The following is a 27,832-nucleotide window of genomic DNA, read 5'->3' on the forward strand; positions in this document are numbered from 1 at the left end:
AAATTGGGGTCAGTTCTGTCTTTCATGACCCACATCTCTGGTTTTCCTCAAGTCATTCCTTCTCCTGTGCTCCTATAAACCCTTCTGTAAAAGGAATGAAGCTCATAGTGGCTATGTCAGACTTGTTGAGAGCTTTAAATGAGCTTATGTGTAATGTTCTTAATATGGAATCTAGAAAAATGATACTGATGAACCTATCTGCAGGGTAGGAATAGATGAGCAGACATAGAGAATGATTTTGTGGACACAGTGGGGAAGGGGATGGGGGACGGACTGAGAGAGTAGCATTGTCAGACATACACTACCGTACAGAAAATAGATAGCTGGCAGGACGCTGCTGTATAGCACAGGGAGCTCAGCTGGATACTCTGCGACAACCTAGAGAGGTCGGACGGGAGAAGGGGTGGGAGGGAGGCTCAAGAGGGAGCAGGTACATGTATATATATATATATGGCCAATTCATGGTGTTGTACGGAGGAGACTAACACAACGTTGTAAAGCTATTATATTCCAATAAAAAACCCAAAACACGGCACATAGGAAGAACAAGATAAGTATTGGTTTCTATTATGAATATTAGATTTCAATGTTTATTTTAATGTTAATAATAATGTTTCTATTGTTTTTGTTATTCTTGTAGTTATTGTTTACCATATTCTTGACTTGGCCCCCTTTTTTTGTTCTCCAATCTTTACAATACCAAGATTAATCTTGAAGGAAGGAAGAAGTTATAAAGAGCAATATGATTCCTTTTTTCCTGCTTATTAATGGAGGGTGGATGCTTATTAGCTTAGCGCAGGTATATCAGATTCAGGGTTTTTCATTTGACACCCATTTCTGGAACTTCTTTTTCCTGTCCGTTCCTATTTGCTTCCATCCATGCCTATGGGAGAGTCTGCTGAAGACATTCATGACTGTATTGGAGAAACCAGAGATTCTGCTGGTGAAGCCAAAGAATGAACACATAAAGATGTTGAGAAATAATGATTAGGCCTTAATTAGATGGTAGTGATGAGCTGAGAATAAAAAACGGTATCTCTCTCTAATTCACATCCATAGAGAATCATACTTGAGGGTGTTTATAAAATCATTCATCCCAGGAGTTTCTAAGTCTCTAGATTCTCAGGAGAGTTACCTGAGAGATTTACAAAATTTAAATTCTTGGGCCTCACTGCAGAGAGACAGCCTTAGTAAGTCCAGTTTCAGGCTTAGGAATCTGTATTTTCAAAGCTCTCCAGGTGCTTCCGATGCCGCTGGGACTAGCCATGTCCAATCCAGTCCAGTGCATTGTTCCCAGTGTGTTCTGAGGCATCTGAGGGTTTACAGGAGCCTCTGAGGTCCTCTCCCAGACAGCACATGAAGGGGCTGAATTGATGGTGTTCTGCAGCTCACATCTCAAGTTACTAAGATAACTTTGTTTAGTTTGTTGGTGGTTTGACTTTTAGTTTGTTTTGCATAGAGAGCTTCTGGGCAAGGTTTTCATTTAGCAGAAACTCTGTGACTCAATTTTGTAAAATGAGTGATTAGTACCACCAATGCTACAAAGATGCAAAATGATGTTGGCTGGTACAGAAAGGAGACATTAAGTAATAGAGATTCGAGAGTGAGAAACTCCTTTTTAATACTCTCAATCCTTCTGTTTGCAGAAGGAAGTCTCTGGCGGCCTGTGCTCATATGTCCTTAACAGCTCTTCAGTATGGACTGTTTTTCCCTTTTTAGCAAAGAGCGTACAGGCCTCAGGCTCCAAGCCATTGGCCAACAACATCTAGCGTGAATGAAAAACAGTTGGTTTCTTGTATTTATTTTTGTGGTGTTTATGGTGATTTCGTTTTTATGAGTGAAAACTTTGGTCTTTTAGTCGTTAAAAGGTTTCTTTTCAAGTACATTTATTTAAGAAGAACAATGAGTTGATATAAAGCATAATAAGAGTACAAGTAGTACCAGAAAATGGCAAAAATTGTGAAGGTGGTGTTTGAATGACTCAAGATTAGGAAACAGGTTCATTGAGACAATAAACAGCAAGGGTAGGAAAATACTGATTTAATCCAGCCCCTTCATTTATGTGTAAGAAAGCTACTCTTGATACACCTGTAATGGATCAAGCAGTGTGTGTGTGCATGCTAAGTCGCTTCAGTCATGTCTGACTCTGTACGACCCTGTGGACTGTAGCCTGCCAGGCTCCTCTGTCCATGGGATTCTCCAGGCAAGAATACTTGAGTGGGTTGCCGTGCCTTCCTCCAGGGGATCTTCCCGACTCAGGGATCGAACCCTTGTCTCTTATGTCTCCTGCCTTGGCAGGTGGGTTTTTTACCACTAGTGCCACCTGAGAAGCCCCATCAAGCAGTGTCCTAGACCCTTTTTACTCTGAAGCCTTACACCACCCCTTGAGAGAGATGTCTTGTTCCCATTTTATGGGTGAGAAAAGTGAGTCTCGAAGAGGCAAGAAGTCACCTAAATTGACATAGCTGAGTATCAGAGCTAAATTTGGGCTGAGATCTCATTGTGGAGAGATCTGACTGCACTAAAAACCTTGTGGAGAATCTTTTCTTGTGGGAAGGACCCTTCTCCATGTGCGTCATTCTGATGTTTGGCCAGCAGTTTTGCATATTTATAATGGAAGAGCCTCACATCTGCTGAAGACCCTTGTTTTAATCTTGTCATTTCACTAACCCAACCATTGTGTTGTTTGTCAGGTGGCGTTCAACCAAAGCTGAAAGGCTGTTTTTTTAATGAAAGTGTGATCATGGTGCTTTTTAAAAATTAAATATATGCAACCAATCTAATCACCTAAATTTATGTTGCTTGCTGTTAAATCTGGCAAGGAATTTGGCTGGGGAGAAGAGATAAATTCTGTGGCAGAGAGCTTCCCTCCTCCCTTCACTTTTTAATGTAAGCTCTGGCAGCATTAATTAAACGGGGGAGTTTAATGGTCAGATTTTACCTTCTGCAAAAATATTTTGTGAATCATAAATTTCTCCTGTATTGTTTGGTGCTGCTGGCCTGGAAGAAGGATTTGGCAGCACATTCTGGGACAGCTGACACCAAGTGATTAGCAAGCTGACTTCAGCTGCTGGCAGCCGGGTTCTAAAAGAACATGCTAATGTCCTCCATTTTGACATGCCGGTTGGACTTTTTTTTTTTTTTTCCTGAAGAACTGGCTCTATTTATGATTCCATTTTTATCTTTTAAATGCCATGACAGATGGCAGATTCTTCAGCCAACTCTATTGCCAGGAAATGCAGAAAGCTTGAAAGCACCATGGTAATGGTGAAATCAGGCCAGGCAGGCACCCCACACAGATCTGAGAGTCATTCCCCAAATTTCATGAGACAGTGGTCATCTTGGCTGCATTTCCTCTCAGGGGGAGCATAATAAAGGGAATTAAACAAAATGGACCCACAGAAGGACCTGCCACCTCAACACCACTGGCTTCTTAAGCTTGACTGGATGCCATAATAGCAATGGCACTATTGTTATAAATCTTGGAAATCTATTTGGAAGGTTTCTTCTGAGGGGGATGGTGTGGGCCATTTGCAAGATCATCTGGTCAACGTTTACAGGCACAAAGCGTTGACCTTGTCGCACTGGTTCTGCTAGGCTTTTTTTTCTTTTGACTGGGAATCCAACCAGGGCCAATTCACCCCGTCTCTCACTCTCTCTGATAATATTCTCTGCTTGTGAATAGTTTGCACTGTTACTTGTGAATGTGGAAAGATGTACTTGATCCAGTCATGTTGGGACATTACATCCTTTTGGCCACTGGCTTGTTAGCTTTCTGTCCGTGCAGACAGCTGCCTGAGCGTCCCAGCTGGGAACACCGGACTCAGGAAACATGTTTCTTATCTTAAATGGTCCCTAACCCACTCACCCTCATTCCCCTCTGCCTGAGGGCAGACTGCTGATTTTCATTGTGGTCAGATGCCCATCAGAGGCAGAGAGGAGTCTAAGATGGACTGCCTAGATCATGAGAAAACTTCAGTGGCCTCGGACAGGTCACATGTATGTGGATAATGCAGCCACTTTGAGACTGAGCTTGGGGCACCCAGTTGGGCATTTTTGGAATTTAGTCTCCAGAGGAGAAAGTCAGAATCAGATACTCAACATGGCCACCTCTGATGCGCCCCTGGCAGCTTCACCTCCTTGCTCCTGATGGCTGTCCCTCCCCTTCTCTCCTATTTTCTTTTTCTTCCTTCTCCACCGGTATTTGACATGCCTACATGTTCCCTGGCTTAAGTCTGTACTCAACTATAAATTGCTAATTTAAAACTCTCCAAAGAGCATGTTTTTATATAGATAGCCATTTTATATTGTGAAAGAGGGCAAAGTTGAAGGCATGAAGTGTGTTTCTGGAGAGGTTGCATGAAAATGGAGGCCCTGAGAGGATGCCTAGTCTCCAATTTTTACCTCTGCTCAGATAGACTCCAGGGAGGAAACATGACAGAGTTAACCAGAAAACAATAGAGTAAGGGCATAATTCCATGAAAAGCATCCCCTGAGAAACAGACTATGATTTTTGTACCTAAAAATGTGTATCACCTGATCTTTGATATTGTCAAGGTGACTAATAACTTAAAAGGTGAAGAGCATACACAAATATTTTTTTCTCAGGTGTGATTTTTTTTTCTTCTTAAAAAATAATAGATTTTGCAAACACTCCATGATCCAGCAATGAAATTACCTATTTGCTTAGGATATATTTATCCAAACATATTGTTTTGTTTTAAGGAAACTATGATTTTGTTCCATCTACATTTCTAAAGTTGATTCCATATTCTTGTTTGAGCTATGGGGGGAAAAGAAACCAAACAGGTTGTGTTCTTTACAAATCAAGGTATGTGACATGTCCAAAAATGTGTTTTATTTTGAGTATTTCACTTAGCAGTTTTAACTTTTTGGACGAGGATTCCTTTTCCATGCATCGCATCCTATTTTCCTAGTAGGCAGTCTTACCAGCTTGATAATTAGAAAGCTCAAAAATGTTAGCCTAGCCTTCAAAGCAAAATCTGTATCTGCCAAACTCATCTCCCTGTAACTTCTGATCCAGCTGCTCTTGTCCCTGAGTCCTTTGCCTCAGGCAGGCTGGCAGACTCATCACGCTCACACAACCTGGTTTCATATTCCTTCATGTTCAACAGCAAAGCATCAACCTCTATCCCTGAGAGATAAGATATCTTTTGTAGAGAATAAAAAACTTGGTAGTCACATTTGTCAAATTTATAAAATAAATATAATCCCCATATCTTCTCTAATTTTAAAAAAGAACCTCCGAAGAAAATTCTTTTATCATTCAGTGTTATACACACTACAGTGTTGTAGGAGATTTTTACATCTGTGGAACATAAGAGTGTTTCTATCCCCCATGACTGTTTCAGAACTGGTATGTGGGAAAAAAACAAATAGACACAATTCCATGATTGTTTTGAAGTGCGTTTCTTTGGCCAGTGGTGAATGTGTCAATTCCATTTGAGATTAGTGATTTCCTAACTTTTTGGAGTTTCAATAGCAGATTTTGTTGGCTTAATTTCATCATAGTCTCAATTGTCCTTTGTATAGAAATTACACATTGAAATGTTCTAAGGGTGATTTTGGTTAGTTTAATTTTGAGATTGTCGGTGTGGGTGGAATGTGATTTAGTGATCAATGTAATCAGAAGCATGCCGTGGTGTCACAGAGCTTCAAGTGTAAGAAACATCTTGCTCAGCTTGGATTTGTGTCATTTCAGTTTTCTCTTCTAGGTCTGCAGTGATACTTAGGCACCATGACTCTTTCTTAGTGGATTGTTAAACCAGCAGTCACTAAAATGGCAAGAACAGAAGGTGTGGAGTCAGAGGACCTGGGTGTTGGTCCCAGTTCTGTCTCCGACCTGCCTTATGATCTTCCATGTTTCTGAATCTTTCCACTCTAATTTTCTTTTCTTTAAAGCAGGGCAATAATCTTTGTCCAACACAACTCCCCCATATCTTGTCATGGGCAAATGAGGAAACAAACAAAAAAATATGTGAATTGAGTGAATTAGCCAAATTCAGCCTACTCAGTACTTTATTGGATGGGCTTCCAATGATCAGCCTTAAGAACTGAGCCTATTAAAATCTCACAAAGAAAATACAATTGCAAAAGAGTCTGGGCTATGAAATTCCTATTTGGGGCAAGAAATGACACTAAGTATTGACAAGCCTGAGAAATATCATTGGCACAGCTAACCTGCCCCATCCCGGGAATCTACCATCCATGCTGCTGAGTAATACTTGGGGGGTTAGAATGGTCCATGTATGCATTGTCTAGTGACTGGTTTAATGGACAGAATAGTGTCTTCCTGAAAGATCCGCTCTTGAGCTTTCCTTCACATCCCAACACAATATGTCCTTGAGTAAAGGTGTGTATTGTTATCATTTCATTCCAATAGATGGTGACACAAGAATCCATGTTGAAGGCTGCCTTGCCTCTCTTTGCCAGATTCATCGTCAGCAATGGACTTCAGACCAAGCCTGGGATTTTTGAGATCACACTGGAGACTGTGGACACAGCCTTACCCGTGGTGACCAGGAACAAGGGGTTGAGACTGGTTGAAGGGGCCACGGGCCTGCTCTCCCCTGACCTCCTGCAGTTGACTGACCCTGACACTCCAGCCGAGAAGCTCACCTTTCTTCTGGCCCAGCTCCCACGGCATGGCCAGCTCTACCTGCGGGGGATGGCGCTGATCCCACACAATTTCACTCAGCTGGACGTGGACAGTGGGCATGTGGCCTATCGGCACTTGGGAGGGGATTCTTGGACTGACCACTTCACTTTTGTGGCCACGGATGGGACGAACCATGGCTTTCTTGTAGATGGGAGAGTGTGGCAAGAACCTGTATCATTCACCATCCAGGCAAGTATAACAAATACGCATTTCATGGCCAGAGATAAGGAGAACACGACTTCCGGGCGAACTGTTTCCTTTCCTTCCTACAGCATGCCAGGCACTAAGCAAAGCACCAAGCATGTTAATATGAACACAAAACAGATGTGCTGCCTGTGTGCAAGATAATGATTGACCTTTGGAGTCAGTGGTAATAAACAAAGGACCAAAATACATTTGGAGACAGACACCTAGGTTGGAATTTCTGCTTTCAGTGTTTTCAAAGCTGTGTGAACTAAAAAGAGTTTTTTGACTCTTCTGATTCTACAAAAAAACATGCCTTACAGCATTGTGGTAAGACTTACACAAGATAAGGTATCTAAGGTACTAGCATGTTGCCTGAAGTATATTAGGTATTCAGTCTCTTATAATTGCTTTTATAATATCTAACTATACTTTTATAATGATGCTTATTGGCCTATGTTATCTACTGGCGTTGTTGTCGTTCAGTTGCTAAGTCTTGTCCGACTTTTTGTGACCCCATGGACTGCAGCATGCCAGGCTCTTCTGTCCTCCACTATCTCCCGAAGTTTGCTCAAATTCATGTCCATTGAGTCAGTGATGTTATCTAACCATCTCATCCTCTGCCGTCCCCTTCTCCTCTTGCCCTCAGTCTTTCGCTGCGTTAGGGTCTTTTCCAGTGAGTTGGTTCTTCACATCAGGCTGCCAAAGTATAGAACTTCAGCTTCAGCATCTGTCTTTCCACTGAATAGTCAGGGTTGATTTCCTTTAGGATTGAGTGGTTTGATCTCCTTGCAGTCCAAGAGCATTTTAATGGTTAACTATAATTTTAATGGTTTTCAATTAAACACCTGAAAACTTATGAAGCTACATCAGTATTACCCATGTATTGATGAGAAAAATAATTATAGAATCTACAATTTTAAAGTGTTAACTGTAGGTCAGACCCACTGTATATAAATCTCATTTAATATTCATAAAAATCCAATGAACTGAGTTTTATTGTCTCCATTTTATAGATGTTCAGAAGTTCAAAAATTAAACAATTTGGTCAAACGCACATAAAGAGCTCCAGTCTTCCTGATCCCCATGCTGTGTCCTTTCTGTGGTACTGTGCTGTCACAGTTATGTTGACTGTTAAGATGATTCTTGGAGGGCATAACGTGTTTTTCTTTTTTTAGTCAAAACACATCAAGTATATTCTGGCTCTCAAAGCCTTGAATCCACTCTCCTTGGATACAGTTCACCCTTTTCTACATACTTCCACCAATAACATAAAAGATGTAAATCTGTCTTAATGCAGAATACATTCTGATTATATAAAATAATAATAATTTTCCCTTGCTCTTTCATCTCTGTCTTAGTCAGGGATCTCCAGAGAAACAATCAATAGGATTATATAATTTATACACATATAAATGATAAAAGAGAGAGGAAGAGAGAAAGACTGATTTCTGTTTAGGAATTGGCTCATGCAATTGTGGAGTCTGACACATTCCAAAATCTACGAGGCAGGCCAGCAGCCTGAAGATTACGGAAGGAGTTGATGTTACAGTCTTGAGTCCAAAGGCAGTTTGGAGGCAGAATTCCTTCCTCTTCAAGAGACTTCAGTCTTTTTTTTTTTTTTTTTTTAAGGCCTTTAAATGATTGGATGAGGCCCACCCACATTATGGAGGGTAATCTGCTTTACTCAAAGTCTATTCTTTGAAATACTCATCAATCTAAAAACAAATGCCTTTACAGGAACATCTAGCTTGACCAAACATCCTGGCTAAATTGGCATGTAGAATTAACCATCACAGTCTTTATGTAAAGTGAGATCTGAGGATGAAAGTGGGGAGTTATGATAACACGGAGTGGATACAAGATGAATCTTTGACTAAAAGGAAGTCTAGAAAGTGGAATGAGATTATGATACACTGGGAGAAGAGAGAAGGTGTTGATATTATTGGTAGAGTATGTAAGAAATACCTTGTGCATAGTAAAGTTAATTTCTTTTTTTATTACATGTTTTAATTGTTGTTAGTTCTCTCCCACTTTTCAGTCAGTTCATATTTTTCTTGACTCCTGACTACCCCCAACCCCGTGCTATGTAGAGAAATGTCATAGTACTACCCAACCTGGAATAATGTTCTGGTCTATCTGGAGAAGGAAATAGCAACCCACTCGAGTACTCTTGCCTGGAAAATCCCATGGATGGAGGAGCCTGGTGGGCTACAGTCCATGGGGTCGCAAAGATTCAGACACGACTGAGCGACTTCTCTTCACTTCACTTCTATTTGGTTACAAATATGTAGGAATTGTCAATTCTGAATGCCAGTGTAAGAGTTCCCATCTACACTCCAGAACAGGGAGGGAAAAGGGGTTAGAGTTTGAAGAGAGTACCAGAACTTCAATCAAGTGTCTCCCAACATCAAAAGTATCTTATAGAGTGTGGTTATTGCAAGAGCCTTATCTCTTGAAGTTGTAGACTTAACTGATAGGGAATTATTGAATACATGTTGCAAAAGTTTTTCATCAAAGTACAAGGTTTTTCTTGCCTTTTGTGTAAACAAAACAAATAAAAAAACCTCAGAAGGAAAGCCTCAAACTTTCTCCCATAATTTCCCTGAACTTCCTGATGTCTCTGAGCTGAGAAGTAAAATAACTCAGGAACTGACTGTAATGTAGTCATTACCATCTGTAATGCAGAAGAGGTGACCTCCTCAGTCTCTTGCTTTTAAGAGCTCTTTCTGGCAAGAAAATATGACATTGGCCACCACTGAGTGATGAATTAGGCCAAATGGTCAATACCAAAATCAGATTGATTATATTCTTTGCAGCCAAAGATGGAGAAACTCTATAGAGTCAGTAAAAACAAGACTGGGAGCTGACTGTGGCTCAGATCATGAACTCCTTATTGCCAAATTCAGACTTAAATTGAAGAAAGTAGGGAAAACCACTGGAGAAGGCAATGGCACCTCACTCCAGTACTCTTGCCTGGAAAATCCCATGGATGGAGGAGCCTGCTGGGCTACAGTCCATGGGGTTGCTGGGAGTTGGACACGACTGAGCGACTTCATTTTCACTTTTCATTTTCATGCATTGGAGAAAGAAATGGCAACCCACTCCAGTGTTCTTGCCTGGAGAATCCCAGGGACGGGAGAGCCTGGTGGGCTGCCCTCTATAGGGTCGCACAGAGTCGGACACGACTGAAGCGACTTAGCAGCAGTAGCAGCAGCAGGGAAAACCACTAGATCATTTGATTTAGGTATGACCTAAATCAAATCCCTTATGATTATACAGTAGAAGTGACAAATAGATTCAAAAGACTAGATCTGATAGACAGAGTGCCTGAAGAACTATGGACAGAGGTTTGTGACACTGTATATGAGGCAGTGATCAAGACTATCCCCAACAAAAACAAATGCAAAAAGGCAAAATTGCTGTCTGAGGAGGCCTTATAAATAGCTGAGAAAAGAAAAGACACAAAAGGCAAAGTAGAAAAGGAAAGATATACCTATTTGAATGCAGAGTTTCAAAGAATAGCAAGGAGAGATAAGAAAGCCTTCCTCAGTGATCAATGCAAAGAAATAAAGGAAAACAATAGAATGGGAAAAACTAGAGATCTATTCAGGAAAATTAGAGATACCAAGGGAACATTTCATGCAAAGATGAGTGCAATAAAGGACAGAAAGGGTATGGACCTAACAGAAGCAAAAGATGTTAAGAAGAGGTGGCAAGAATACACAGAAGAACTGTACAAAAATATCTTCATGACCCAGATAATCAGGGTGGTGTGATCACTCACCTGGAGCCAGACATCCTGGAATGTGAAGTCAAGTGGGCCTTAGTGGGCATCACTACAAACAAAGCTAGTGGAGGTGATGGAATTCCAGTTGAGCTATTTCAAATCCTAAAAGCTGATGCTGTGAAAGTGCTGCACTCAATATGCCAGCAAATTTGGAAAACTCGGCAGTGGCCACAAGACTGGAAAAGGTCAGTTTTCATTCCAATCCCAAAGAAAGGCAATGCCAAAGAATGCTCAAACAACTGCACAATTGCACTCATCTCACACACTAGCAAAGTGATGCTCAAAATTCTCCAAGCCAGGCTTCAACAGTACATGAACTGTGAACTTCCAGATGTTCAAGCTGGATTTAGAAAAGGCAGAGGAACTGGAGATCAAATTGCCAACATCCTCTGGATCATCAAAAAAGCAAGAGAGTTCCAGAAAAACATCTACTTCTGCTTTATTGACTATACCAAAGCCTTTGACTGTGTGGATCACAACAAACTGTGGAAACTTCTGAAAGAGATGGGAATACCAGACCACATTACCTGCCTCCTGAGAAATCCTGCCTCCTTTATGTAGGTCAGGAAGCAACAGTTATAGCTGGACATGGAAAAACAAACTGGTTCCAAATTGAGAAAGGAGTACATCAAGGCTGTATATTGTCACCCTGCTTATTTAACTTATATGCAGAGTACATCATGAGAAACGCTGGGCTGGATGAAGCACAAGCTGGAATCGAGATTGTTGGGAGAAATATCAATCAATAACCTCAGATATGCAGATGACACCACCCTTATGGCAAAAAGTGAAGAAGATGATGAAAGTGAAAGAGGAGAGTGAAAAAGAAGATGATGAAAGTGAAAGAGGAGAGTGAAAAAGTTGGCTTAAAGCTCAACATTTAGAAAACTAAGATCATGGCATCTGGTCCCATCGCTTCATGGCAAATAGATGGGGAAACAATGGAAGCAGTGAGAGACTTTCTTGGGTTGGGGAGGCTCCAAAATCACTGCAGATGGTGACTGTAGCCATGAAATTAGAAGACGGTTGCTCCTTGGAAGAAGAGCTACTAACCTAGACAGCATATTAAAATGGAGAGACATTACTTTGCCAACAAATGTCTGTCTAATTAAAACTGTGGTTTTTCCAGTAGTCATGTATGTATGTGAGAGTTGGACTATAAAGAAAGCTGAGTACCGAAGAATTGATGCTTTTGAACTGTTGTGTTGGAGAATACTCTTGAGATTCCCTTGGATTGTAAGGAGATCCAACCAGTCCATCCTAAAGGAAATTAGTCCTGAATATTCATGGGAAGGACTGATACTGAAGCTGAAACTCTGATATTTTGGCCACCTGAAGGGAAAAACTGACCCATTGAAAAAGACCCTGATTCTGGGAAAGATTGAAGGTGGGAAGAGAAGGGGACAACAGAGGATGAGATGGTATGATGGCATCACTGACTCAATGGACATGAGTTTGAGTGAACTCCGGGAGTTGGTGATGGGCAGGGAGGCCTTGCATGCTGCATTCCATGGGGTCGCAAAGAGTCAGACACGACTGAGCAACTGAACTGAACTGAAGTAAACTGAATCTCCTAAACATAGGTGTACCACTTATGTTCCCAAACTGAGTAACTGAGGGCAAGGCTACAAGACTTAAACACAAAACACAGTTGTATTTTATTGACACCAACAGGCACTGATCTGACATTTATTTTGTAGGAAATCATGTCTGTCTGTCTCAGACTCTGCATCTTTTTTTTAATTGAAGATTTACAATGTATTAGTCACTGTTGTACAGCAAAATGATTCAGCTATACATATATTTACATTCCTTCTTTCTTAAGGTATTGTTTTCCATTACGATTTATTGTAGGATATTGAATATAGTTCTCTATACTATATAGTAGGTCTTTGTTGTTTATCCATTCTATTAATATATATTAAAGCTTACATCTGCTAATCCTAACCTCCCACTCCATCCCTCCCTCAACCCCTTCCACCAGTCTGTTCTCTATGTCTGTGATTCTGTTCCATAGATAGGTTCATTTGTGTGGTCTTTAGATACCACATATAAGTGATACTACATGATATTTGTCTTTCTCATTCTGACTTACTTCACTCAGTATGATTTCCAGGTCCGTCCATGTTGCTGCAAATGGCATTATTTCATTAATTTTTATGACTGAGTAGTATTCCATTGTGTGCCACATCTTCTTTATCCATTCATCTATTGGTGGACGTTTAGGTCTTGGCTATTGTGAACAGTGCTGCTATGAACATGGGGCACGTGTATCTTTTTGAGTTATGGTTTTTTTTGTGTTGCTGACCAAAATTCTGCAATCTCGGTGCAATGATTTCTGAAGTCTTTCTTAGAAGAAGATGGGGGTGGGGGTGAGGGACAGAGGACCAGTGTCACTGCTTCCTATGCAAGTAAGCGTGACATAAGTTTTAGTAAATCCAACACAAATGGCTATAAGGATATAGCCTTTTTTTTAAAAAAAGTCTGTACTCTAATATTTTAAAATGCTTCTGGTATCCTGAGCCAAAAGACCTGCTTTTGAAGAAGAAACTAGAAATTTAGGATGGATTTTAACAGAGTAGGACCAAAGACCCAGCAGGGGCCCCAAAGACCGAAGTGTAGGTATTAACATTTTTAAAAGCAAATGATTACGGCAGGCCTTTATTCCTTTTATAATACTTCTATATTTAAGGAAAATATAACTTAAAAACCCCGTACACTCAGTGTATTTACCAACTTTGAGGATTACTCACATGTCTTAAAATATCTTTATTTTTCCTCTCTTGCCACTGACTGTACTTCCTACTAGTCACCCTGGAGCTTCTTCCCCAAAAGGCCATGATAACTGCCTCCCCATCTCACAGCTCTGAGGGCACCATCCTCACTTTTTTAGGAAAGGAGAATGACTATAACCTTTGAAACTGTGTGTTGCTACTTCAGCTTACAAAATAATTGTTGTTAAAAAATCCATAAACTACAGAAAAGGTCTAGACAATAATTCATTATCCCACTGTGATCAGTGGCTTGCTTGCAGTCTTTTATTGAAATAAAAAAGAGATAATATTATATGTACTATTAAGCATATTACCTGTTTCCAATCATAAAAATTTCCACATGTCATTAAATCTTCCTTGATAACATAATTGATAAAGGCTGCATGGCACTCAATCTCAGGCAGAGATAATTTATAATTCCCCTGTAGGACTTCCAAGTTTTATGGAAATTTTTAGTATTTGCTATTACAAATTATATTTTAATTAATAGTAATATATATATTCTTTGTCTATTCATCTATTTCTGTAGGGTATACTCGAAAAGTAGAAATTTTGAATCACAGTATATGCACATTATTAATATATATATATATCAAGTTTATCTCCAAAAGATTTTCACTAATTGGCATTCCTTCCAACAAAATATAAAAATGTCTATTTCTTCAAACATTTACCAATGTGAGGTGTGATTGCTTTTTTATTTAAAAAAGCAGATTGCCAACTTAACAGAAAAGTATTTCATTGTTTAAAAAGTCCATATATAGAAATACTCAAAGTTATTTTTCCCCATCTGAAGATAAATGAACATGTTTGTACACATGCTCCCAAAATTTTGTCTGTGTCTGTGTGAACATATATATGTATTTGTTTTGAACAAAAATGGTAGTTGTCTCCTATTCTGAAACTTTCTGATTTTTATTTTTTATTGGTTAACACTGAATTGTGGGGCTTTATTTTGTTACTAGTTTATCCCATCTCTTTTTCTTATCAACAGATGACTGGTAGTTTATTATATAAACACACACAAAATATATGGTCTTATTGTGAACACTCATTTTTTACTTTGCTAGAATTACAATAGTTTCATTTGGGGATAAAGTTAAGATTTGCGTGATTAGAAATGAAGGGAACAAAGACTGTGTTCTTGTACCTGTTTTGTGGTACCAGTGATGAATTATGCTAATTCTGCCAAAAATGTTCCCTCCGTAACCGATGAGTCATTTCTAATGACGCCATACCATATGCGAATGAGGTCCTTTGTAGTGTCTGAACTTCTGTCCCTCTTTCACGCATGAGTAATTGCCCATCACAGCCTTTACAAATTGAGTCTACCTGTTTGGTTACCTGGTTCTGTCTATCAATAAAACAAATACTCAATACCTATAGCTAAGCACCTTCCACTTTTTTTTACTGAAGTATTTGTACTGCTATTCAATATTTTTGCTATTTAAACCAAGACACGACAAAGAAAGTTTCAGTGTATTTGTAGACCTTTATAGCATTGCTTCTGTAAATTATCAAACACTGGGAGAAGGGGGAAATGCTTTTGTAGAACTAATATTAAGTTTGCAATACAGTTCCTGGGTCAGTTTTAATGTATTCATCCAACAAGTATTTCTTGAGCTCCTGTAATGGTTGGGCATTTTGCCAGGTGCAGGGACTAGTTGAGGGGAAAAAAAGACACGGTGTCTGCCCTCAGGAAGCTTAGGTCTAATGGGGGAGCCAGGCAGTGGGCAAATAAATAAAGCTGAGTCAAAGCTTCCAACAGAAAGTTAACCTCTCTTCTGGGCTCTATGGTATTTGCTGAAGATATTGTGAACGAGGTAGCTTTTAACAGAAGTTAACCAGTGAGGAGGATAAGGAATCTGAAATTCAGGAGAGTTTGTCATTGTTGAACTATTTAAGCCCCGGTGTTGCTTGGGAATGAGAAGGCTTTGCTTAACATTGTGTGTGATTATTGATCATTCAGGTGGACCAGTTGGACAAAGCGGCCCCCCGCGTCACACACTTGCATTCCCCTTCTCAAGTAGGGCTCTTGAAAAATGGTTGTTACGGGATTTACATCACCTCCCACGTGTTGAAGGCATCAGACCCCGACACTGATGATAATCAGATCATCTTTAAGATTTTACGAGGCCCCCAACATGGGCATCTGGAGAACTCAACGACAGGTACTGCCTTCCTTAATCCTTGCTCATTTTAAAATACTCAGTGGTTGGCAATCTAGAAGGTAATTTGTAATTAAGTTCAGGCCCATTTGGTAAATACTCCCCAAGGCTTACTGACAGATGCAGTTTATAAATCAGTATCCATGCTAAAGAGGATTTAAAGCTGAATTTTCCTAAATTCATCTTGAGTGGGAGAACTGGATACTGATACACAACTGTTTATTATGTATAACTTTTTTTCAATAGCTAGATTGTAAAGTATTCACAGAAATACATTGTCAGGACCAAATCCGAATTTGTGACCCATTTTCTTATATCATGAATTTCTGAGCTATGTAAGTTCATTAAAAACAATTTTTTGATGTAAGTTTTCTCTGAATTGTATGTTATTTCTACTTTATGAAGATAATGATCACAGGATGGCACAGAATTTTAGATTTTATTGCTAGATTTTCCTATTCACTCTCTGTTTTCATATTTAAGGTACAATGTTTGAAACAAAGTAATTTAAGTTAATTGACTGAGTTTTAAGATGGTTACATTTTATTGATTTCTTTAAAAGATTTACTTTAAATATTTTAAAAGAAGAGTTTAAAAATAAAACAGCCATAAATATTGTATCAGCTCTTATCTAATATTTTATTTGATTACTGATGAAAATCATTTACTTCTTTTTTGTAGGTGAATTTATCCATGAGAAATTTAGCCAGAAGGATTTAAACAGTAAGACCATTCTTTACATCATAAACCCATCTTTGGAAGTAAATTCAGATACCATGGAATTTCAAGTCATGGATCCCACAGGGAACTCTGCCACTCCTCAAAGGTAAATTCTTTTGCTTATTTAATACTCCTGCATATAATGTCCAGAATGTATCTGATGAGGAAAGTAAAATGTTCTTTTTTAAACAGAATCTAAGAGGACAAATTGATAGATGATTTCCCACGCTCATAGAATTTATTTTGGAAAGAGAAACTTCTATTGTCGCTGTTTAGTCACTAAGTCGTGTCCAACTCCTGCTTCCCCATGGACTGTAGCCCTCCAGGCTCCTTTGTCTGTGGAATTTCCAGGCTAGCATACTGGAGTGGATTTCCATTTTCTTCTCCAGGGGATCTTCCTGGATCAGGGATCAAACCTGTGTCTCCTGCATTGGCAGGCAGATTCACTACCACTGAGCCACTGGGGAAGTTTAAACTTCTGTTGTTGATAATCACAGAATATGGGAGTGTTAAAAAGTTTAGTTCTTTGGGGCTGGGTCATTCATTTTATGCATGCGTTTACAAATGCACATCCTTTCACACCCACAGAGGTTTCTGTCTTGACAATTCACTGGTATCCAGGACTGGGCTTGTAGGCTTATGTACAAATTATGCAGCAAGAGGTCACTCTAGGACTGTGTTATGACCCACCATTTCCTAAATCTACATTTCTAAAATATCTAGAGAATGAGGGAGTTAGGAAAGTTTAGCAAAATATCTTCTCTTCCCCCCAAACCCAAGCAATTACTAGCGACTCCTTTTGTAAGTTATAAACCTAACATGGGTAAGGTGAAGACAGTGTAGTGTAAAAGAGGAAAAAAGACTTGGGGGAGGTATTAAGTAATACTTTGAACTTGTGTCAAATATAGGACCCTCAGAAAAACCAGAGTATCAAATCCTCAAAATTAACCATATTAACAGACCATAATTTCACTTACCAGGTCACTATTCTAGATTTTTTTAAGGTACACCTTGAATAACAGCTATTAAATGATTGCAGAAATCACAATCCAGTTCTCCATGTTTTTTTTTTTTTCCCCAAGTTTGATGCCCTTCCCACTCACCTCAGAGAAAAGTTGTTCATTTATTCTAGTTTTAGTATTGACTCTATCAAACCACACACCATAATGAGCACAGCTTCTTATGGGGCTTTTGTGACAGAGTATGGACAAAGAAAGACAAGAAAATTGAGAAATTCACCTCTGATCTCTTCATTTTTGCTTTTTCTTTCTGATCCTGGATTGTAGTCCCAGTATCTGCCAGCAGAGGTCTCTGTGGTCATTGCTAGAAAAATGCATCTTTACCAAAACCTGTTCTCAGAATTGCACCTCTATTGCCTGTAATATAAAAAAAAATCTGGTCCAGATTTTTATTGAGTGGCTACTATAGGCCAGGTGCACAGTATAAGCATCTGGGAAATAGGTGTGAGCAAGGAAGAACTGGACCCTGACATGAAAATTCAATCATGACACTTTAAAATTAAAACAGATGCCCACTTGCCATTAAAATGCTCTTGCCTCAGAAAAATGGCTCTTGGGATTATAATCTTTATGGAAAATAAGTTACCTACTTGCAATTTCAGACAAATGTATTCAATTCTCAAGAATTTTTAAAAAAAAATCCTACTCAAAAATATTAATAACTTGATTTCACTGCTTTTTAATAGTTCAACGTATAAACATAAAAATATTGATCAGACTTGCTACTGAACTAATGCTGACCACATGGGAACACAGAAATAGAACTAGATAGATATTGCTTCACCCGCAAACTTCCTTTTTTCATTGGCCACATCTTGCAGTATGTAGAATCTTAGTTCTCCAACCAGGGGTCAAACCTATGCCCCCTGCTTTGGGAGCACAGCATTTAACCACTGTATCACCAGGGAAGTTTCTACATATACCACCCCCCCCCCCCCTCCTGCCACCAGTTCCTCATTGTAACCAAGGACACTGCTTTTGAAGATAATTTATGATTTTGAATAATTTTCAAGTTTATTTCAGAACCTCAGAATTTATAACTTTACTTGAGACTTTTAAAATAGACTCCTACTTCTACTAGATACCTATTTTCAGGTACCTATGCTGAAGATGTTTCTAATTCAGCTTGTAATGATTGGAGTCAGTGGAATATAATGCAAAATATGTCCACTGAGAGTTAATCCCCAAATAACTTTGATTTGATCCAACATATGTTAAGTTGTTTTCTCTAGAGTGGGTAGAGGGAAAAGCAGGTAGAAGTTACTAAGCACTTATCTTTATAGGTTTTGAAGGATATAGTTGTCTCTAACCTCATTTGTAAGTAGTTACTTTGTGGAACAAGAAGAACTATTTTTTTCCAGTAGGAAACAATGTTATGAATAATGATCTGTCTTCCCAGGGCTAGCAGGAACCTAGCTGCCTGTATAGAATAAATCACAGGCATTTACACTATAGCTTTCTGCTCTACTTCATTGCTCTTCATTTAATCATCACAACAACCTTTAAGTTAGGTACCATCATAATCCAGAATTTACAGGTGAGGAGACTGAGGCAAGGAGATAGGAAGTGACTTTTCCAAGCTCATATAGCTCATCAGAGAAGGAGCTAAGATTTTGGTACAGAAGTTATGACTCTCAAATCCGTGGTTTTCCTCACTGCATTAAAGGACTTCTTGCCCACTCTTAATGAGTGTGCTCTACTGGCCTAAGGGGAAAGAAGCAACAGACTCAGCTCCATATTTTTCTCCAATCTTTGGCCATCAAAGCAACAAGAAAGGAAGAATACTTACTCCTCAAGGAGCTTAAATGTAAATTACAGGTCTCAATATGAGTGTGTACTCCATGGCTAATGAACTGGGGATAATGGGATAGATAATGTACGGTAAACCACTGGACTCAGAGCCAAAGAACAGGTTTGGGCTTTGACTTTGCCACTGACCTAGGTCAAGTGTTTAGTTATCTTAGTTATCTCATCTGTAAATTAGGGGCAGTATTACAATTTATTTAGAGGAACAAATGAGGTAAAACACGTGGGAGCATCTATTTAAAGTCCTTGACAAACATGACCTGCGGTGGTGATTACTACTGTTGTGCATTCATGTGGGGGACAATGATTGACTGAATAGTATTCCAGAGGCCTTTGGTAGCCAGCTAAAGCCCATAAGTTAGAAATGGACTCTGAGATGTTCACAAAGTGAACAATCCATATTCTTGTTAATAATCTGAATGCAGTGAACTTTGTGTTCTGGTTTGGTTTAGGATTAATAGGTTAATAGTCTGTATATTTCAAGGGGTGAAAACATTCTGCAATGAAGCTAAAGGGACTGGTGGATGCAATCAGGAGCAGAAAGGAGGCTCTTTATAGAATAAGGAGGACTCATGTTCAGTGAGAATTGTCCCGGAGTCTTGATTGCTCATACGTTTTTGCTATGGCAGCATTTCTGTAGTGCATCAGTCCTAAAGGGTCAATAGACTTTCCATTAGAAATGGTGTTGGGAAATCTTGATGTGATCAAGTTATTATGACTCACTAATGCATCACATTGCCAAAGTCACAAAGATGCGTGTGTGCATTGGGAATCTTCAAGAGAGGGATATAATATGCAACATATCTCAATATGATTTGATTATAAAACCAAGACCACCCTGCCCCAGAATAGCTCATGGCACAAGCTTTTCATGCAATATGTTTAGGAGACATTTGTAAATAGAAGTTACTATAAAATGTTGAAATCCATGGGAATTTGCATCAAAATTTAGATTTGGTTAAGTGCCTAAATTTCAGGCACTGTGCTAGGTGCTTTCACATATGTTTTCCGTTTTAATCTGCAAAGCAGTTCTCTGAGGGTGATAAGGAAATCAGGTTCAAAGCATTTAAGTAATTGGCCAGCAGCCACTAAGTGAATAAATGGCAGAGCCCACAGTGCACCATGACCTCCTGACCTCAGTGTGAGTGCTCATCTTCTCGGCCCATGCCTTAGCATGCCGTTCTCATGTCCAGTGTGAATCTCAAGATGGTCTGCCTCCCACCCAAACTCTGTCACATAGGACCACATCATTCATCAAAAACACCTTTGTAGACCACAGAATGTAGCTGACGTCTGACCAAGGCAGTCTCTTAACATGCATTCAGTGTTGACCTCTTTCTTGCACCCACTGCAGAAAAGGTGAGCTTCAAAACGAAAGCTGACCCCTGCTGAAGTTCTTCATAATTCAGTGGCTGCTTCCCCAGCTGCTCCATGATTCCAAGCACCTTGACCCTTCTCCTCCCTAGCAGGCGAACTTAGAAATGCTTTAACAACTTTTATGAAACACGTTATAGGGAAAGAGGTTGAAACTCTTGGTTAGGTAAAGCTTTCACGTTACTTGCAAGCCAGAAGTTAAAGTATTTGTCTCTAGATTAGATCTAAGAAACCACAGAGGAAGGAAAGGGAAATAGGCCTTATTAAGTACCCACTGTGTACAGGTGCTTTATACGTATTAACAAATTTTAATTTGACATGAATGTAATTTCCCTCATTTTACAGATGATGAAAATTGTGGTCCAGAGAGACTGAGTAACTGACCATAATCACACACTAATAAGTGGTTATGAGATGTGTCTGACTCCAAAGCACTTGTTTGGGGTACTCACTATGCTGCTTCCTGACTAAGCACCGTTTCCCCATTATCATGAGAGAAAGACAGAAAGGCAAACACAGGTGTTCATAGCATTTTTATGGAGCTTAATAGCATCCTCTTTGAATTGATAAGTCTTGGATTGAATACTTAGAAAATATTTTTTAACATTTTGATTTTCTTAAGTCATATGCTACTTGATTATAAGTGAAGATCTAGTTATAAGAATAATTTAATCACCATTTTAGCTACTATAAAATCTTTCACTGAGAAGCTCAGAGTACTTAATGAGTGTTCATTAAGGTTCATTCAACCTCTTTGAAGTACAGACTTATTATTATTGTACTTGGGGAAGTGAGGAAACTGAGGCAGAGAGCAGCCAAGTACCTTTTTTACATTTGCTTGTTAACCTGGATTAATGTCCCAAATCCCAAAATAAAGTTTGATTCCAAATGATTCTTTTGGTTCATTGTTCCTTCATATAAATGAACCAAGTAGACACAAAATGGTTAGATAGCATCACCGACTCAATAGACATGAATCTGAGCAAACTCTGGAAGATGGTGAAGGACAGGAGAGCCTGGCATGCTGCAGTCATTGGGGTTGCAAAGAGTCAGACACGACTTAGTGACTGAGCAACAACAGCCACAAAATAGAATATCAGAAAGTGTATATTTTTGACTCTGCTTCAACACTCTTGACTATTTGGTCCAGACAATTCTTTGTCGTGGGGCTTGGGTGGAGGGTGAGTTGGGCGTCCTGTACATTGAAGGGTATTTAGCAACACCCCTGGACGACACCTACTAAACACCAGTATCCCCTTCCTCCCATTGTGAAAAATAAAGCTGTTTCTAGATACTGTCAAATGTTGAGAAGCATGAATGTGCCTTAGAAAATAAGACATCATGCTTTATGATAGAATGGTCGTTTACCAATGCCATCTTTCTCTCAAGCTAATACAATCCAATATGACCTAAAGAATCCAGAATAAGTCAGGGCTAGAAAAAAACATGTGAAAACATCTGGCCTAGAGATTTTCTTTTCAAATTGTGTGAAATATGTGAATAGGCTGGGAAGAAAAAACGTTTCAGTGGTCAATTTAGCTTTTCAAATAGTAGGTTAAACGAAGTTCATTATTTCCTTGAGCAAATATTTATTGAGCACTTACTATGTCCCAGTCACCCTACAAGGCACTTGGTGATACCTCAATGAACTGCAGACCTTTAGTACCTAAGTGAATTAAATAGTATGTTATATGTACTTTGGAAATGAGAGTTAATCAGATTAAAGTGGATCACACATGCTGGACTTTGGAGGTGGATCGCTAAATTGGGTAATTAAACAGTTTGTCTTGTCTTTGACTGAAAGAAGAACTGGAAGTCTCATCCCATTTAATTTCTTTTTCATGTGAGATGTTATATCTTTTTATTATATATGCTGGGTACTGTTGCCTTTATTTTTTAATTTTTATTTTAATTAGAGGATAATTACAGTATTGTGATGGTTTCAGCCCTACATCATGAAAGACATAGGATGGAGGAATAGAAATTAAATAGTCTGGGCATACCCCGCAGACTATGTCTTTCATTCATGACAGTTGTTGAGAACCAAAACTTGGCTTATAGATTAAATAGACTTTTCCATTGTGATGAGTCTGTGAAATCACTTCAGGAAGGTTTCCCGCCTGGGGATGACTTTCCCCGTGACGGACATTTGGAAATGTCTGGAAACAGTTTGATTGTTGTAACTGGAATGGAATGGCATGGCTGCCTCTAATGGATCTAGTGAGTAGAAGCCAGGGATGTTACTAAACTTTTTTTTTTTTTTTTTTTCGCCTGCACCCCATAGCATGTGGAATCTTAATTCCCTGACCAGAGATAGAACCTGTGCCCCTGCATCAGAAGGCAGAATCTTGACCACTAGATCAGTGAGGAAGTCCCCACTGGGAGACATCCTACGGTGCACAGGACAGCCTCCCACCACAAAGAAACCTGGTCCCAAATGTCAGTAGTTCCCAGGCCAAGAAATCCTGACCTCAGGGCTTGAGGAGTTTTTGCATCCTGCTGACTCACAATGATTGCCATGTGGGTTTCACAGAAAGTGTGTCTGTAAACTTCAGAAGAGGGGGGTCATTAAAATGTGAAGATGTGAACCGACCCCCATCTGCTTGACACCTCCCAATCCAGAGCTTTCCACAGTTCTCTAATGGGCTTCTGCATCTGGTTATCTGCATGATAGCAAACATCTATCTGTATGGCTTCTTGTAGGGAGAATTCCCAGGCGACTGACTACATCTCTAACTTTTCTTTCAAGTGTTTGTGTTGAGTTTAAGCAACTGTAGGCTCAGTGTAGAAAGGCCTTCTTAAATACAATACTGTAGAAAACAAAAAAACACTTTCAAAGCATGTGTCACACATATCCTCTGGGTATGCAAGTGCCTCATGATTTAAATATTTTTCTGAAAAATATATAGCCTGGCTTAAATTTCATAGCTTTCAAATAGGCATTTATTGTTTGTAGGGAATAGTTATAAGAAAGTAAAATAGAACATTGTGTAATTATAACCTTAACCTCTAAGCATCATGCAGCATTCCAATGATGTATCAGGGTGATGTGTGCAGGTTCCCAAACACCAAAACCCTTAATGCTTTGAAACTGAATGTCACTCTGCATGATCCCCTTATGGATCTAGATCAGCAATCAAATCACACTTCATTTTAGGCCTCAAGGTCATCTGGACCTGCAGAGTGACACTGATGAATTTTTGCTGGTCGTGGTTAGCATTAGCAATACATAGATTCTTAGAAGATTGAACCTTGAAACTCATTTGAACCTTACACAGACTTAGTTGAAATCCATCTCTGTGTATTTATTTCACTGGTTCCCACTGCTCCCTTTTCCTTCCTGTTTTATCTTTCTGTTTTCTCTTCCAATCATTCTTGTTGATTTTGTTCCCCTTTCTTATCTGGCTGGATCCTTGAGGAATTCTTTGCAACATGTTATTTCTATTGGCATTTATAACATCCGTGTTGCTTGTTATCTTATGATTCTTTAAGCATTGCCATTTCTTTCTTTCTTGATCTGTCTCCTGTCAGATTTGAAATCGATTTCATCAAGGCCCATGAGGTTCCCAATATTATTTAATATAAGTATCCTATTTTCATGTCAAAATTTTGTGAAGCCCAGCATGCCAATAACAATAAATGTCACGTCTATTGATTGAATAAACATATATGAATACAAATTCTTGAAGCTCTAGAATAAGTCCATGCTTCCACACTACCATTGTCTCACTGGCTGCTGGTCGGTAGAGTAGAACACAGTGCTGTTGAGTTTGTTTTGCTAGTGAACTTAATATATAGGATGTGGCTGTGACACATGATTGGTGCAAGGACATAAAGGGTTGATTAGAGGACAAACTTATTACTCTCTGTTAGGAATAATCCCCAGGAATGTGTGGCGTGTTCTTTGAAATTTGTGAACTCCACGGTCTACTCGGTAGCACCCAGAATTTCTAGCTCTGCAAAGAAAAACACTGTAAGAAGTAAATTTAAAAGTCTAGAGGAAAGACCTGAATCTAAGTGGAAGTTTGGGAATACAGTAAGGCAAACTCTGAGGGTTTTATGAATGGAGAGTGAAAGGAAAATGAATAAAACCAAAAAAAATGGAAGCGACTTAAATGATCATAGTGAAGACCATTCATGTCTTTTATGTTGCTGCCAGTTACAGCGGGTAAAAAAATGTAAGGAAATCTTTGAAGAGAACTGTTCAGGTGAACCATTTCAAGTTTTCTCACCTCAAAAAGGGAAATATTTCAGGATAAAGATAAAATTGTAGCCCACTGCTTGAGCTCAGATCACAAGAGTCATGGAGAACTTTAGTTGGGAAGAAGAATGGTAGAGAAGGAACAAAACATTTGGTTTCAGATTTATGCTAAGGACTCTATCTCTGCTGTCTGTTAGCTTTGTCATAGCATTTTGCCTTCAAGCTAGTTATTTAACCTCTCTAAGCTCAGTGTTGGAGAAGGCAATGGCAACCCACTCCAGTACTCTTACCTGGAAAATCCCATGGACGGAGGAGCCTGGTAGGCTGCAGTCCATGGGGTCACTAAGAGTCAGGCACAACTAAGCGACTTCACTTTCACTTTTCACTTTCATGCATTGGAGAAGGAAATGGCAACCCACTCCAGTATTCTTGCCTGGAGAATCCCAGGGACGGAGGAGCCTAGTGGGCTGCCGTCTGTGGGGTCGCACAGAGTCGAACACGACTGAAGCGACTTAGCAGCAGCAGCAGCAGCAAGCTCAATGTTCTTTTCTGAAGAAAAGGAAAAAGACAAAAAAATACCTCTTTGTATTATGAGGATTAAAGAAGTCAGTTTCTATCAAATTTCGGACTCACTAGACATAGTGTGGAAAAAAAGACCATTCTGTCTTCATCAGGTTTATTCAGTTGTATCGCTGCAATCAAGCTATATGTTAGTATAGTCCTTGCACATACACAGAGGAGGGATGGGTAAACCTGTAAAATACATGCACATTCTAATTCCTAAACATTCCTCAAAGACGTCTTGTTATTAAACTGAACCTGAGTTTAGAGAAGATCTGTGCCTGGAAATGATCTTGTTGTACCATTGAAGGAGGTCAAAATATAGGAGAGAAGTTTCATATCAATGTCCTTTCCAAAAATGAACGTCTCCTTGAACTTAACCACCTGCTCCTTTCCCTTCCAAACACTCTCAAATTTGAGTCCCTTCCTTTATCATGGATAACTGCACACCTTGGATAGACTTTTAATCTTATTTCTACATTCATAAAATAGAATTCTAATACATGCTCTGTCTACCTCACAGCAGCACTGAGAGTAACGAATGAGATAATGCTAGTAGATGTTCTTTGTGAACTAAAAGGTACCAAACATATGCAAGGAGTTTGCAGCACTGGTGTAGGTTGATGAACCACTTTTTTCTCCCAGTTTGGACCAGTGGTTGCTTTATACCCAGCAGAGGAGCCCCACAGGCTTCCACTTTGCATTTCTCATGATTTTCTTTTTTCTTTTCTTACATGCCTAGTTTGGAACTGAATTGGTCTCATATTGAGTGGTCGCGGACTGAATATGAGGTCTGTGAGAATATGGGCATGCTACCCTTGGAGATTACCAGAAGGGGATATTCCATGGATTCAGCCTTTGTGACTGTACAGGTAACAACTCTAAACTATCATCTTTCAAGCTAAAGCCTAGGTTGCTGGTTGGTGCCTTTGACTATTTCCTTAAAGAAACTCAGAGTAACTGAGGAAACTTCAAATTGCAGGAGTGTTGCTCTGTTCCAGAAAGTCTAAGTACAAAACCTCTTTGTCCCTCCATCATTTATCAAGATACATTAGCTCCTACATATTCTATTTCTAACCCATCTTTAGTTTTAAAATCTGGTCTTTAACTCTTGAAGTTTGATTTCATAAGATCTACCCAACTTAGTGAACTTGGGCCAAACTCTGCTTTGGAAAGGAAAGTTGTCTGCAAACTTCAGTCCCTGTATGGCTTTCTCTTAGCATGCACCAAGATCACCTATGGTCTCAGTGGATGAGAAAAATCAGGGATTACACCTATCTTACGCATCACCCAAGTCATGCAAAATTAAGAGGCTATGTAGCAATAGAGGCAGCCTGAAATATAAGAAATTTTCAATAATTAATTTTGGACTAGTCACCTGCTATTTCTTTCCACTGACATGGAACATGGAGCACAACCATGGCTTCTAGAATGGAAAGGTTTTTAAGAAGTCTCTAGAAAAACTGCACATTGGGAGAATGAGAGCATGAAAAGCCTGTACATACTAATGCTGGTAAAGACTTCCTCCTCAATCTAAAGGGGGGGAAAAAAAGCAGTGATATTAGGTTCTGGGGGGAAATGCCATCTCAGTGAAGTCTCAGTTACAGTAAGTTCAAATCAGCTTCAGAACCTTGTGCACGTAGATTATACTATATACCAGACTCAGCATTTATCTTTCCAGTGGGCATAGGTTCTGTTTTCCTGACCTATGGGTGCTTTATGATTGTTAAAGGATCAGATAACTTGATGTCCCCTATAACTTCCCAGTACATTGGTTATGGAAAAAGAAAGACTGCGTGGTGGTTTCCTAATAATCTGGGCCTCCAGAGAAAGCACCATATGCTCTAGGCTGGAGTTTTGGGCCACAGAACTGTTCACCTTGCCAGGCAGGAAGAAAAGACCTGGTGTGACAGGGAATCTTTTGTCTGCTGAAGCTGAGCACGCACAGTAAAGCTGCCAGCTGTGTCTGCAGGCCTTTCTCAAACAGCCTGAGTCTTTCAGGGACCACTCTGCCCACAGCACAGCCTGCCACTTTAGACCAGAGCTGATTGGCTGCTTAAGAAAGTGCTTCTATCCTCTGTTGTTGCCTTGGTTTGAATCACCAACCTGCACCCGACTGGCTGCTGCAACCACTTCACCTTAGCCCATTTCTTTTCCCACGTAGGATTCTGTGAACTCAGTGGTGGTAAATACTAGGTAATTGCACGTGCAAGAACCACACGGGGAAGTGTAACTCCCAGCATATGGTGGGTACAGGTGTACAATGGGCTGCCTTTCCACAGGGAAAGGTTGTTCGGGAGGAGCCTTGGCATCATAGAGAAAGGGCAAATAGGGGCTTAGGAGGCAGTGCTCTTCTTTTTTTTTTTTATTGGAGTATAATTGTTTTACAATGTTGCATTAGTTTCTGCTGTATAACAAAGTGAATAAACTCTATGTATACATATATCCCCTCCCTCTTAAGCCTTCCTCCCTCCCACCTGCAGCCCACTCATCTAGGTCATAGCAGCAGCAAGTTGAGCATTGTGTGCTATATAGCAGCTGTCTGTTTCACACGTGG

The 27,832-nt window shown here is 39.6% G+C and overlaps 1 protein-coding gene across 6 annotated transcripts in view; it reads left to right on the plus strand.

Moving 5' to 3' along the window:
* The window catches only part of FREM1 (FRAS1 related extracellular matrix 1), a 179,586-nt gene that overhangs the window by 129,207 nt on the left and 22,547 nt on the right, over positions 1-27,832 (plus strand). For 5 of the 6 annotated variants that reach the window (XM_027549211.1, XM_027549207.1, XM_027549209.1 and 2 more), the window contains 4 exons: positions 6,454-6,868; positions 15,396-15,597; positions 16,276-16,420; positions 26,018-26,147. In XM_027549211.1, the coding sequence (XP_027405012.1) occupies positions 6,454-6,868; positions 15,396-15,597; positions 16,276-16,420; positions 26,018-26,147 (892 nt within the window). Of the gene's footprint in view, positions 1-6,403; positions 6,869-15,395; positions 15,598-16,275; positions 16,421-26,017; positions 26,148-27,832 lie in introns of all 6 variants that reach the window. The other variant, XM_027549213.1, reaches the window with a different exon arrangement.

The sequence above is a fragment of the Bos indicus x Bos taurus genome, chromosome 8 (genome assembly GCF_003369695.1).
Source record: "Bos indicus x Bos taurus breed Angus x Brahman F1 hybrid chromosome 8, Bos_hybrid_MaternalHap_v2.0, whole genome shotgun sequence".
Lineage (NCBI taxonomy): Eukaryota > Metazoa > Chordata > Mammalia > Artiodactyla > Bovidae > Bos > Bos indicus x Bos taurus.